The sequence below is a fragment of the Nannobrachium achirus genome (assembly GCF_963921795.1).
Source record: "Nannobrachium achirus genome assembly, chromosome: 18".
NCBI classification, from domain to species: Eukaryota; Metazoa; Chordata; class Actinopteri; order Myctophiformes; family Myctophidae; genus Nannobrachium; species Nannobrachium achirus.
The window spans coordinates 44,863,760-44,878,369 of NC_137825.1; the positions used below are offsets into that span (position 1 = coordinate 44,863,760).

At 43.2% G+C, this 14,610-nt stretch overlaps 2 protein-coding genes across 4 annotated transcripts in view; one reads left to right on the plus strand and one right to left on the minus strand.

Moving 5' to 3' along the window:
• The window catches only part of slc38a10 (solute carrier family 38 member 10), a 43,294-nt gene extending 30,742 nt beyond the window's left edge, over positions 1-12,552 (minus strand). For 2 of the 3 annotated variants that reach the window (XM_080747039.1, XM_080747037.1), the window contains exons 1-7: positions 12,376-12,552; positions 11,745-12,023; positions 9,526-9,643; positions 8,747-8,792; positions 7,448-7,541; positions 6,108-6,251; positions 1,485-1,609 (exon numbers count right to left, since the gene is read on the minus strand). In XM_080747039.1, the coding sequence (XP_080603165.1) occupies positions 1,485-1,609; positions 6,108-6,251; positions 7,448-7,541; positions 8,747-8,792; positions 9,526-9,643; positions 11,745-11,834 (617 nt within the window). In that variant the 5' untranslated portion in view covers positions 11,835-12,023; positions 12,376-12,552. Of the gene's footprint in view, positions 1-1,484; positions 1,610-2,535; positions 2,661-6,107; positions 6,252-7,447; positions 7,542-8,746; positions 8,793-9,525; positions 9,644-11,744; positions 12,024-12,375 lie in introns of all 3 variants that reach the window. The other variant, XM_080747038.1, reaches the window with a different exon arrangement.
• Positions 1-14,610, plus strand: part of LOC308302754 (WD repeat domain phosphoinositide-interacting protein 1-like) — a 265,670-nt gene that overhangs the window by 105,066 nt on the left and 145,994 nt on the right. The gene's annotated exons all lie outside the window — the stretch shown is intronic.

Consider the following 14,610-nt stretch of genomic DNA (forward strand, 5'->3'; position numbering starts at 1 on the left):
GGGTGGGGGGGGGAAGGAGAGCTTCTGTTACTTTCCCGACTGGCTGTGATCTACATGTTTTTGTCACACTTTAATGAGTTCCAGTCGTAAGTGAGGAGGGGAAAAAAACACACATGCAGTATCTGGTGATTAGACGTGGGATTTTTGCAGTCTGTGGGACCTTCCTAAGCCATGATGTACAGCAGGGGTTCTCAAGCTTTTCTGGCTGAGACCCCCGAAAGTAATCATATTTGAACTGGGGACCCCCCACCCTGATGAGCGCTAAGAGTTCTAAGACTTGAGGCATTACATTTTGTTTAACACGGTTCTATTGTGAAAATAGCTGATCTACATGCTCCATCTCAACCGTTGCGAGGCGTTGTGAGCATGTAGATCGGCTATTTTCACAATTTCCGCCTCTAATATTTGACAATATGGCCAATGTTTATTTTTTTACAGGTATTAAAAGGGTCTTAAAAGTTCTTAAATTGTCACTTTAGAAATGTGCAGATACCCTCTATACACTTATACTGTATGATGGTTAATTTACTGTTGAGTGAGACAGCAATGTTGCACAATTTACTGTTGAGTGAGACAACAATGTTGCACATTAAGCTAATCATCTGGGGACCCCCCTCCAAAATAATTTGGGGACCGCCTTTGGGGGTCCTGACCCACAGCTTGAGAACTACTGCTGTACACTATGGGAGGTGTCATCTCCAAATCTCTGCAGATTACCTGGGTCTTCTCCTGGACACCTGCCACCAATGAACACATAATTACGCAAAAGTCTTAGTAATTCAATCTAACCAAGAAACCGTGGCTTGGCTTTCGCATCTGAATTAATCTGCGCCTTTGTCTCACTCAAATCGAGTCGTACTGTAAGTGCAGAAAGGTCTTTTCAATCTCGTTTGACAACGGTAAAAAAGGGGATAACGCCAGAGAGTTAACAGCGCGACAGAGGTGAATATGCTGACCAGTTAGTTAGGCTAACAGGTGCAGAAAAAGTGCATCAGCAAGATAAATAAAACAAAATACAAAAAAAAAACAGCAGACTCCCTTCGTCCGCCTCTCTTTACACGGTGAAACCTACCCAAAGCCTCACAGCAGTGTCTAGGAGGAATAATGCAAGGTATTCATGCAGCGATTGTGACGTGTCTGCTGAATTTGTGCACACAGCGAAGAAGAAAGATTTGATTCACAGCGCCACTATACGAGGCAGACGGCCGGAAAAGTGTGAGCCCGCGTTTCACGATTTTTTTCCCACCGCGTGATCATTAAGAACTACACTCATATTTTCCCCCCTCCATTTTCTGCTACGAAAGCCCCACACGACTTATGATTCTTCGGAGACCCCTCGCTTGAAATCAACGTTACGAGCCTTGTAATTTACAATTCTTCGGAGTGAAATTAAGAGTTCCCCATTTTATTAGTTTTCGTGCGTCATTAGGTTTGGGGTGAGGTAGGTGGGAGGTGGGTGGGGGGGAGAAGGGGGAAGTACTTACGACTGACAGGCGAAGGCCATCCCACAGATGGGGAGGCAGCGAAACACACCTTCCCAGCGCACGGCGCTGACCCGCCCCAACCACCGGCCACCGAGAAGCCCATGTTTGAACGAGGACAGCACCATCTGGGAGGACGGGAGGAAGTCACGAACCAAACCAAAAAAATGAAAGAGAGACAATGAGTTGGAGGAGGAAGAGAAGGAGGAGGAGGAGGAGGAGGAGGAAGGCCCGTGCTGAGGGCAGGAGAATGGGAAGGACAAGAAGAAAAAGAAAAGGTAATGTGAGGAGAGGAAAATGAGAAAAAAAAGCTAACAAAAGACAAAAAAGAGATTTGACAGGAACCACTGTGCTGAACGAAAACCTGCCTGAGCTTTGAGCAAGAGGATAACGACCATTCTAAAAAAAAAAAGAAGCAGTGAATAAAAGTAAAGTAGCAAATCATCACTGTCGCGCAGAAACCTTGTATCTCCAAGTTTCAAATGTGTATGTTTTTTTGTAAAGTAAAGCCCTGCTTCATCATACAAGACCGTCGCACAAAGCTAGTGAAAATAGCCGATCTACCAACACTGCGAGTCGTTGTGTGCTTGTAGATCAGCTATTTTCACTACAAAACGAACGGTTTTGGACATACATGGTTTCCACGCGACAACAACAAAATCTATTACAGATAAGATGGGTACGTAGAGACGTTTATGGCAGGTTTTCAGTCAGCAGCAGTATTTCCTGACCTCGCGCTCCTTTTCGTTCCCAGGTCTGCGCGAATGCCCTCACAACTCCCCACACCCCATATCAACACCGCCCGCTGCCTTAATGACACTGCCACCTACTAGAGACGCACACATACACACGCACCCACACACACAAAACCTTGAACGGACGATGACCTCATCTTGGACGCAAGGAGGAGGAAAAGATTTGCATGAGTGAGCGTGAGTAGGTCGAGGTGTTAGTTTGGGTCCCTTTGGCACCTCCTGAATAGGTACTTTCCACCCATGTCATTTTGGAGGGTGGGTGGGAGGGTGGGGTGGGTTACGGTGGTGGTTTTACTTACGGGTGGCAGCAGAAGGTAGTGGCGATAATGGGCAGGCACTGAATGATGCCCCTGGGGCGCCACAGGTGGACGTGCTCCACCCAGGAACCAGACACTAAGCCGTAGCGCAGTGACGACAACACTATCTACAGCAGCGGCAAACAAAACACACACACAAAAAAAAGGACACAGCAGCAAGACAGGAAGGGGAGGAGAGGAGAGGTGGAGGTGGAGGTGATGGAGTGACAGCAGAGGGAGAAGAGGAGGAGATTGTGGAGGAGGATAAGGAAGTGGTCGACAGGAACGGGAGGGCCGAGAGGAACTCGTTTGGGATGAAGGGAGGACCGAAGGAATGCATAAATAAATGGAGGAGGAGGAATGGAGAGGTGGAGGTAAAAAGGAGGTAAAAAGGGGAAAGAAGAAGGGAAGAACATAAGGAAGGAAGGAAGGAAAGCGGGAAGGAAGGAGAGTATACTGTTAGGGGGTTAGAAGTCTGGACTAGGCCAGACCAGGTCGGGTTCCACACACACACACACACACACACACACACACACACACACACACACACACACACACACACACACACACACACACACACACACACACACACACACACACACACACACACACACACACACACACACACACACACACACACACACACACACACACACACACACACACACACACACACACACACAGTGCTCTTGTACATGCTATGGAACAACTAGAGCAGGCGTCTTCAACGTTTTCAGGCCAAGGACCCCTTAGCTGAGAGAGAGAGATGAAGGAGGGACCCCCAGATTCCATAGTTTCACAATCATCAGTGTATTTTGGATTCATGTCAATTTGGGTTATCAGATTCACTCTGTACTTAGTGTGCACTTTTCTCCCCCCTCTACACCAAACCTCTTTGCCGAAAATAGCCGATCTATAAGCTCACAACGCCTCGCAGCACGAGGCGTTGCAAGTTTGTAGATCTGCTATTTGTGGCTAAAGTTCTCAGAATATGGACGCTAGGGTTCAAGTGGTTAATATAACGTTTCTATCACACAAAGATTTGGAGGATCCCCTGTAGTAACTCTGAGGACCCCCTAGGGGTCCCGGACCCCCTGTTGAAGACCCCATGAACTAGAGGTTGGATCATAGAGGCCAGTCAGAGAGACAGCGGCACTAAGTAGCAGTGTGTACTTCAGAGCTATAGCAGCACAGCCAAATGACACACTACAACTACACCTCTACACATGCCTATTAGAACAATGACCAGCAAGACATTGTATTTGACATGATATATTATTTTATATATACAGTATATCTCATCGCTGTCGGGCAGAAACTTTCTTTATCCATAATTCAACTTGTTGTTTTTTCATAAATTAATGCCCTATTATTTTATACTTTGTCGTATGACAAAACAGGCTAACAAAAGCAGCAGACATAGGCTATCTACAACCTCACAACTCGATGTGATGTGAGCTTGTTATTCTTGCCATTTTTTGGAAAATCTTCACCAAACATGACATGCTAAGAATAGGGATGCCGGGTTGTCTGTATGTTTTATAAATAATTTAACGATTCACCCAACAGCGACAAGATGGATACAGACAGACAGATGTAGAGATACATACTGCACATACATAAAACATACAATACATACATATATATAGAACACAGGTAATTCTGTGCACTGTGTCGTGTATATGTAAGGCTTTAACCATACAGAAAATAAATCATAGTGAAAGATTATTCGGAGAACATCACGACAGGGTAACAGACTTAAACTTTCTGAGCAATTTAAAAAGTGGAGGGCTGATAACAGGAATGCTAGATAAGCTGGTCTGGGGACCCACAGGGGTCCTTGAGAGGATTCCAGGGTTGTCCCCAGATAAATTATAGATAGTTAGGTTGTAGTTAAATTAACACTGATTTAGCAGTGTAGACTGGTGTCGCAGAGATAAAAATGCCATAATGATGGTGTTAGGCCAACATGCATATCAAACTGGAGGTCCTTGAAATTAAAATGGTTCAGATTCACTGCTATAAAATCTTCTTTTATGGGGGTCCCTTTTCAAATGGGGGTCCACGGGCTAATATGTGTGTGTCAATTTGGGGGTCCTTGACATGAAAAGGTTTGAGAACCACTGAGTACGAAACACAGCGCTGCTGTGTGTGGGTCTACAATAAGTCACACCAATGTACTCGTTGGAGAATAAGCGAGCTAAAAATCTCATGCGTAGTGTTTGGACTGGAGCTTGTAAAGCAGACAGGAAAAATAAAATTATATATAATAAAATAATATGTTTTATACAAGTCTTAACAACTGCCACCTGTGGGGAAGTTTTGTTTTCTGTTATTAAATGTGCCGTGTGCTGCATTTTTAAAACAGGACCAATATGTGTCAAGTCTGGAAGGGCTTACAAGCCAAGAGCTGTGAGACTGCAAGCCAGCAGGCCTTGTGACAACATAAGTATATTAGACCGGACCCCCAATATTCTGCAATAAAATAACAATAAAGTCTGTAAACCATGACGTCTCTAAGGGCCCCTGGGATCTTGCCGTGTTTTCTCACTTATTTGACGCCCCTTGTATATTATATTTTGGAGCAAACATCTCAATAATGTGAAAATAATATTGTAGAATATGATTGATATTTTTTCAAATATATATACAGTATAGTTTTAATAGTGAAAACGGACCATCTACAAGCTTGTGGATCGGTTTATTTTCGCCATTTCTGAACATAATGGAGTATAAACGTGAAAGGAAAAGACGACACTTATAATATTGATCCGATTTACGATATAAGGATATCCAAAATCCCAGGAGATATGTAGTAGCATAACACAATATCGATACATTATTGATATACAGCAGTGGTTCTCAAAGTGGATTCCAGGGACTCTGTGGGTTCCTTTAGTGGGGTTCTAAATTCTTCTTCTGTAATTTTTTTCCCACGATTTTGTAACCCATTTTCACCCAGTGCCAATTGCCTATGTAATCCTGGGCTCTGCTCTCCCTCTGCCGCGCTTGAGGAGACAACGGACAGACCTCATGCTTCCTTCTATGCATGATTGAGGAGTCCGAGTTGTTTCTTTTCACCTGACAGTGGGGATTTCCCCGGTTTGGACGTGGCGCGTGGAAGGAACACGTTGTTCCAACCAGTTCCTTTCCCCTCCATCAGGCGCCCCAGCTGGCCAGGGGGAGGCATTATAGAGACCAGGATTACTGCATGTTTTTGTGAGGGTACCTACCCTAGGAGACACGAGGAGAACATGCAAACTCCACACAGAAAGACCCTATCGCCAACCACACCTAGGGTGTGGGCGCTGATGACGCGGAGGAGGGAACACGCCCCCAGTGCCCACAGCGTCCCCCGGAGGGAATCGAACCCAGGACCTTCTAGCTGTGGGTTCTAAATTGACCCATACAAGTCTGTAACTCTGACAGAGTACAAATGGAACCAAATGAACCCGTTAGGGTTCATTTGGTTCCATTTGTACACTGTCAGAGTTAAGGGGAGACCTTGAAATGTGAAAGTTTGAAGAAACACTGCTATAAAGTATTGCCAAGCCCCGGTTCCTTGTCAGGCTCACCGTGAACATGAACAGCGTGTAGAAGATGAGCGCCATGGCAGAGAAGGACTGGATGGAGGACATCATGTTCCTCTGCAGGCTCAGAGGCAACACAATGAACAGAGACACAGCGATCAGCAGCAGAATGCGGAAACTCCCTGTCACCTGGAAGGGGGAGGGAGGGGGGAATCAGGACCACAGGACTGCATTGTAAGCATGTCTCTGAACTTTTAGTGTAGTGTTTTAGGTCAGTGGTTTTCAACCCGTGGATCGGGACCCAAATTATTTGGGGGGAGGAGGGGGGTTCCCAGATGATTAACTTAATGTGCAACATGGTTTTCTCATTCAACAGTAAACAAATAATGTCAACTATTAGAGGCAGAAATTGTGAACATAGCCGATCTACCTGCTTGTGGATCGGTTTATTTTCGCCATTATATATATATATATATATATACGACACTTATAATTGATCATATCACGATATCCAAAATCCTAGAGGTTATCTAGTCTCATAACACAATAGAGCATCGCAGCGGAAGTGGTTTACTGGGGTCACTTAAAAATCGCCCATTCATTTTTCCCCATAGACTTTTACAAAAATATTTATAACAATTATGTTAAACCTCGAACAAAGCCATCCAGGATGGCAGTGAATCATGAACATGAGACCTTTGTTTCTATGAAAAGAACGTTTTGAAAAACGCTAAACAAAGGGTATTTATTAAATGTAGTATATCAAATAATGTAATATTAAAATATGTTTTCACATAGGATCAAAGGTTGCATGGTCATGATTCACTGCCATCCTGGATGGCTTTATTCGAGGCTTAACATAATTGTTATAAATATTTTTGTAAAAGTCTATGGGGAAAATGAAAATGAATTTTTAAGTGACCCCAGTAAACAACTTCCGCTGCGATGCTCTATATATTAAGAACGCGAAAGGCTATACGTTATATCTTTAAACCGTGAAAGCATTTTTGTAATTTTAGTATTGCCATCTAAGTTTGAATAACTTGGGATGTCAATTTTTTTAATCTGCCCCAGGTCTAAATGGGTTAAATAGTATCCAATTTAGCCTAGTATTTATCAATACTAATAATTGAGCCTACGAAGATGAACTATAACATATCAGCACAGTAGCGGCAGAATGTAATTTTTTTTTAATTAACCAAAAATAAACAGCTGATCACAGCTGTTCAAGGTTCTATGTTCATAAAAGTTCATTTCGAGATTACAACCAAAGAAGGCTGAATTCATCAGTAGTGGAATAGCAACCTATGATATGAGCCATTGGTATTATGTAATCATCAGCAAATGAGTGCTATGAACAGTCCAAAAAGTCCACAAAGTCTAACCTGTAACCCCAACAGCTGAGCAAAGAAATTGGAGCCGAGATCAGCGATGACGACGTAGAATGCAATGCAGGTCCCCAGCATCAGCCCTATCATACTAGACAGAGAGAGAGATTGAAGGTTATATGTACAGTATGTACATGTGTTTGGGATGTGGTACAAACACTGATGAAATTCCATAATTACTTCTTGCATGATGCATCACTAATTCACTGGACTTGATGTGTGAGGACACTGTCATTAACAGGGTTAGGGGTCTGGCCCCCCTGGGGCCAACTCATGGCAGAAAAATAAGAAATACAGTATGGGAGTGGCAACCATAACTGCAGTGTCAAGTGGCACCTATGTGTGCGCGCGGTTGTGCACTGACACCGCAGCTACACAACAGCACTCTGGAAAAAGGTATATAAGCTGCCTAAGGTGTTTAGATAAATCACCACCCAAATGATCATATTCATATTCATATGTTGATTATGTACTATGATCTTGATTTATTTTTGGGCTTTTATGCCTTTTTGATATGACAGTAAACTGACAGGAAATGGTGAGAGAGATGGGGAGTGAGCAAAGAGAACGTTGGGAACGGGACTCGAACCCGCGACACACTGTCAGGCTGGCATTGCAGCCTTGGGTGCCCGAACCACCGCACTGCTGGCCGGGCCATTGTGTGTCACTTTTATTTTCTAGGGCTCATGACAACATAATACACTAGAAATGTTATATTTATCAAACAAAGGGTCAAACCCGTTCTTCTGCTATACAACCAAAATGTGGAATGCCCTACCGAAGGCCTTAAAGGAGTGTGGTTCCCTACTAGCATCCTTTAAAATCGCCCTGAAAAAACACTTACAGGCGGCAGCCATTCGCAACTGGCAATAACAAACCTAGCCCAGCCTCCCCTGACCCTTCTTTGTATTTACCTACAGTATATATTTTTTGCACCGTTTATTTTATTTTTATTTACTTTTTTTCCCCGTACTATATCTACTGCATAGTACTGTGTTCTATCCGTCTGTCATTCAATGTTATATGAGATACTTCAATGGTTTCCTAGGGAAATAAGCTTAGTCTTTTCTAGGATCTCCTTTTAGTTGACCTTGTAACAGTGAACTGTACCGTCATGAAACTGAACCTTTTTCTATGCAAACTTCTAATAAAGTCTTCAATCAATCAATCAAATCAAACGACAAAATGTTTTGCCTAAACCACGGCATCTTTGAGTGCCACAATCTGACACCTGAGCCCTTTTATTCTTTCCATCTCTATTCAATGCTGCCCTCGAGAGTAAGCAAACAAACTCACCTGGTTTCTACCAGCGCCTTTCCTGGTTTCCCGTAAGCGTGGAAGGCTGCAGAGAAACAAGTGACGTCAGTGTGTGAATTAACCGGCATTATCAGTGCACAGACGGGTGTGTTGAGATAAGGGCGCTCAAAACCAAACTCTTCACCTTGATAAGGGTTCAGAGATTGAACTTTGTGAAGTCACACTTAATTACAACGTATATCACACTGCATGCACACAGACACAGACACAAACAACGTGTTGTAGTATTATGACAGCACAATTATTCCTGTGTTGCAATTTAGCTTAGACAGAATCCAGTTACACTGAATAGTTTAATTCAGTGTAACTGGGAGTTGCAGAATGTGCAGTAAAATAGATTAAGTCCCAATATCATTGATAATCATGATTAAAATATGGGATTATAATCATCTAAACCATATTCATGCAGCCATTGTCTGCTATGAAACAGCAGCTTAAACTTGTTGTTTCATGGGGGGGTTACAGCATGTTATGACACGGGCAAGTGGAGTTCAGAGGAGTGCAACGCACACCAATCCCTTTTGAGTTGCCGGCTGCATGTAGAGTACTGAGGAGATCAAAGCACACTCATAGCTTCAGTGCCTTCAGTGCCAAAGTCTTAAATACGTGGGCATGTGTCATGTACAAAGACATTACTCATCACCAGGAACTGACCATTATGTTATTGAACACGTTGCTTCCTGACTTCACTGCGATGTGCAATAATAATTATAGTCGCAAGGGTGAAGACTAGCTGTGAATCAGGAGTCTTAACTCACCCAGTCCTGCGTACGTCCTGCGTTTGGTGCTGCTGGCTGTGTGGACGAGGAACATACAGGACTGGTGGGTCATCCAAGAGCAGACGAATAACAGTATGGTCCCCAGCACAATACCACACTAGAGAGAGAGAGAGACAGGGAGGAGAGGGAGACAGATTAGTCCAGAAAAGCAGGATGAAATATCACTAGTAGGGATGGGACGATAAGCGATATTATCATTTATTGTGATAAAGAAACACTCACGATAATCGTATCGTGGAGATTCAATTTATCGTGATATCGTCCTCCGTCATGCACTGGGATCAATTCACCTTTTATTTACCACTTAAACCCCCTATAATTGGTAAAAGGTACTTATACGTACTTGATACTTTTTTCACGCTCTATCAAATAAATGTCTTTGCAAAAAAATAGCCGATCTACAAGCTCACAACGTGACGCGGCACGTTGTGAGCTTGTAGATCTGCTATTTTTTGGCAAATGTTCCACCGCAGGATAATGGATTTTGCTTATCGCGATAATATCGTAAATCGACATTTCTTTCGTCACAATAATCGGGATATGACATTTTCATATCGTCCCATCCCTATGTGCAACACTGTGAAATCCTTCTGAATGCTTGAAATGCTTGCCGCCGGCGGAATTAAAAATAAATGGGAAAATGATTACAGACTAATAAGACACACACAGATAATGTGACCCACATCACCCCACTTCTGGCCGCTATTCATTGGCTCCCCGTTCATTTTAGAATTGATTAAGGTTATTTAATTTGTGGCCAGGCGCCAATGTATCTTTCTGAACTATTGCACCCTTAATACCCCAGTCAGAGCTGAGGTCTGCAGTGCTGACATGCAGACACGCCATTGCTGGTTCGTTGCTCCCAAAAGCAGACAAAAAAGCAGGGATGAGATGACCACGCTTTAGCTGCTGCTGCCCCCAGGCTCTGGAACAACCTGCCCCTTCACATTAGATCGATCCAGTCCATAGAGGCTGTCAAACCCCTACTCAAGACCCACTGCTATGCCCTTGCTTTTAATCATTTATGAGTGTATTTATTTTTTCACTGTTTTTGTGCCACGAATGTCTTCTTGTGCCAATGTAGGTGCAAGGTCACATGCATACTTTGTATATGTATATTTTGATGTGACGTTAGTTCACTCTGTGAACCACTTTGGTCAATCTTTGGTTGTTTGAAAAGCACTTTGATTGGTTGATATACATACATCCCAACTGACATGATTAGTCCTGATTTGAACATGATTGTTTGTTTGAATACTAGAGGATTACAACAACAAAAAAGCACAGGAAAGTACAGTTCAAAATACGACTCAATTCATCCAAACATTTAATGACAGACAAATAGTGAGGCGCAATACATAAAATAAAAACATACATGCGAGTGTGACCCCCAGGCCAGGCCAGGAAGTGGGTCGTACATAGTTCACAGTCTCATATAGGGTCACAGCAGGGCTGCTCTTATCATCACAGCACCATAAAACCCTGTATGTGCAAAGTGTGCCATGATGACAGAGGCGTCAATTGGGTATGGCAAGCTATGGCAGCTGCCATACCTTGGCCTACAGGGGGGAAATAATAAAATGTACTTTTCATCGTGCCTGTTGCTAAGGTATGGCAACATGACCAGTGTCTTGCGCGCGTGCAAGACACCAGTCATGTTGCCATACCTTAGCAACAGGCATGATACATTTATTTTAAGAAGTACATTCTATTTTTCCCCCCCAAAATGTCTATGGTTTCTTGGGCTGGATATGGCAGTCTGGAACAGTTGTTCAAGTGCAGCTAAACTTGGATTAATATAGTAAACGTGCCACAATTAACAATAATGAATTGCACCTGTGCAGCTGACCTGCAGAACCTGGGACTATACCATTCTGTCAAGATGGGGAGAATACAATTATAATACCTTGTTACATTTTGCATTTGTAGTTATTTTATTGTAATTTAACAACATAATAACCAGCACAGATAGACAATGAGACATTCATGGATTTATATTTTAAAGTAACATGTATTCTGGACCCAGGGTATGGCAGCTGCATGCATACCCCCTGCCATACCCAATTGACGCCCCTGTCTGAACTGACGCCACTGCCATGATGACAGCTGTGCGTTCACATGGTTCACACACTACAGGCAATGCGATAGTAGTGTGTCTGTGTGTCAAAAGAACTGTCAAAACGTGAAAGGCATCTCACCTGCTTGAAGCAGAAGGGCATGGTCAGCACGCTCACTCCCACGATGCTGTTGACCACGTTCATGATCAGACCCATGTTGGACGCCGTCATGATGATGATGATGATGATGATGATGATGACCGATCAATGTCAAAATAATAGCAGCTAAAGGCCCCGGCTGGTGTGATTCTATGTAGATCCCCTTTGGTCTTGACTGTGGTGTTTTTTTGGGCAATCGGAACTTGGAAGCAACTGGGCTGGTTGCACGGGGTGTGTCAGTCACCAATCAATGACGTGGCGCTATGGAAAAAAACAAAAACACGCTTTTTTTAGACTACTATTACTTTACTGAGTTTGTTCCTGCGGGATGGCGGTTTGAAAACATCTCCAGACAAAGCTAAACGCCTCAAAGTGACTGTCTATTGGTTTTAGTGAGTTATAATGCATGTTTTTTTGTTGCTTTCGGATCAAATACAACAAAACATATGTCTACACACATCCTCGATGCACACCGAAGAAGAACACCGTTGCCGTTGGAAACACAACTTTCTGACACACAACAAGTGACAATACAAAGAAATCAAAGGTGTTTTTCATGTTTATAACACTAATAATATGCACTATATTTATTTGGATGTCCCAGGAAACTCACCTCTCTTCGACCCACTGCACCCTCCGTCTCTCAGCTCTGCTTTATGTGATCATCGGTGAGTCCGTGTGTCGTTCAACACCCAATGGCTGGAAATGTTTGCTTCATATCTGGACCATAAACCACAAAAAGACTCGATAAAAGCAACTATTGTTTTTTACACCGTTTCCTGAACGCGTAACCAGGAAGTCCCCGCGATTAAAGTCAAAGAGGGAAGAGAAGACAACAGGCGAACTGGGTTTCATTCAGCAGAAATACTCAAGCGCCCTCTTGCGGTCAAATGAGAGACGTGGACTTAAGAAGATTACAGTGGTTCTCGAACTTTTAAATGTCAAGGTCTCCCCTTAACTCTGACAGTGTACAAATGGAACCAAATGGACGAAAGGGTTAACCCTAACCCTTTCGTTCCATTTGTATACTCTCAGAGTATAGGCTACTGTATACGGGTCTTCAACAGGGGGTCCGGGACCCCTAGGCGGTCCTCAGAGTTACTACAGGGGATCCTCCAAATCTTTGTGTCATAGAAACTTATTTCTCCTTTTTTATATTAACCACTTGAACCCTATAGCGTCCATATTCTGAGAACTTTTAAGCCAAAAATAGCAGATCTACAAGCTCACAACGCCTCGGCGAAGAGCTTTGGTGTAGAGGGGAAAAAGAGCAGACGAAGTACAGACTACAGAGTGAAAGGTCAAGTTTATTAAATATTGACGGTTCAAGTGGTCAAATATCTGGAAACACACATTGACATGAATCCAAAATACACTGATGATTGTGCTGTCAAACGATGAAACTATGGAATCTATGAACAGGTTGTGGGGGTCCCTGCTTCATCTCTCTCTCAACTTAGGGGTCCTTGGCCTGAAAACGTTGAAGACCCCTGCTGTATACTGTCAGAGTTATAGTCTTGTAAGGGTAAATTTTGAACCCTAAAGGAAGGAACCCAGAATTCATTTTGAGAACCACTGTAGAAGACTACATTCAAATTCTGTTTGTATAGCCTACCTAGAGTTTCTCATGATAACAACATATATTTCATCACAACTCATGCACTTTATCTAAATATGTCACAGTGTTCTTTATCTTTGCGACGGTTCGCGGCACACACACACACACACACACACACACACACACACACACACACACACACACACACACACACACACACACACACACACACACACACACACAGTACCTCTCCCTTTGTGCCAATAACAATTTCAACGCGAACGGATTGACATTTATAATTCCTGTTTTTCCAGATCCTCGCAGGAGATTCCGACAGGAAAGGGAAGCAGAGGATGTGAGTGAGGGGGCTGGTGCTAAAATGAGTCCTGTTTTGGTATTCCATCTCCACTGAGAGCAGACCGAATGAACCCCGGAACACAGCATCTGAAATATAAGGTCAGTCTCTCTCAATTCCCCCAGCGCCTCATACTCTGCTGGGAAGGGGGGCAGGCAGGGGTGTCGCACCAAACAAGGATTTACTGCGGGCCCCCCATGAATGTTCTTCATAGGGGGAGGGGGTTTAACCAATTTAGACTGGAAACGCATTATTACACTTTTTTTTATTTGATTTTCAAATGAAGCATTTAAGGCAATGAAGTGGTACGATAATAAGAGTAGCAGCTTATTTTGTACAAACATCAAATATACAACAGTGATACAAGGATTGCAATTTTCACCCAAAACAACAATAAAAAAATATAGGATAAAGAAAATAGGTCGTTACAGACAAGTGAGCACAAACAGGCAAGACAACGAAAAAAAAAAAAACATCTATGAAATACATATAATCCGCATAGCAGGACAACGCACCCGACACAGCAAACCCATCATATCCAAACTCCAATGGACCTCATGCATCCTCACAGTATCTCAATCAGTACCTCAATCAGAGATGGATTCAGATTTAGAACGAACTGAAGGAAAGGACCCCATACCTTCCCAAATTTCTTGGTGGAGCCATTTTAGTGCAAGTCTAATTTTCTCCAATTTGTGAGTGCAAAGTGTCTCTCAACAGTGAGTGTATGAGGGAGGGGTAGGGGATTTCCAGCTAGTTAAAATTAGTCTCCTGGCCAATTTGGAGAGTGATGGCAGTGAGGGGAAGACCCCAAACAGAGCACCCAAAGGAGTAGGCTCCACTCTTTTCCCCACTATGCCTGATATAGAATGAAAGATTTCAGTCCAATAGTTATGTAGGGAGGGGCAGAGCCAGAACGTGTGAATGAGGTCCAC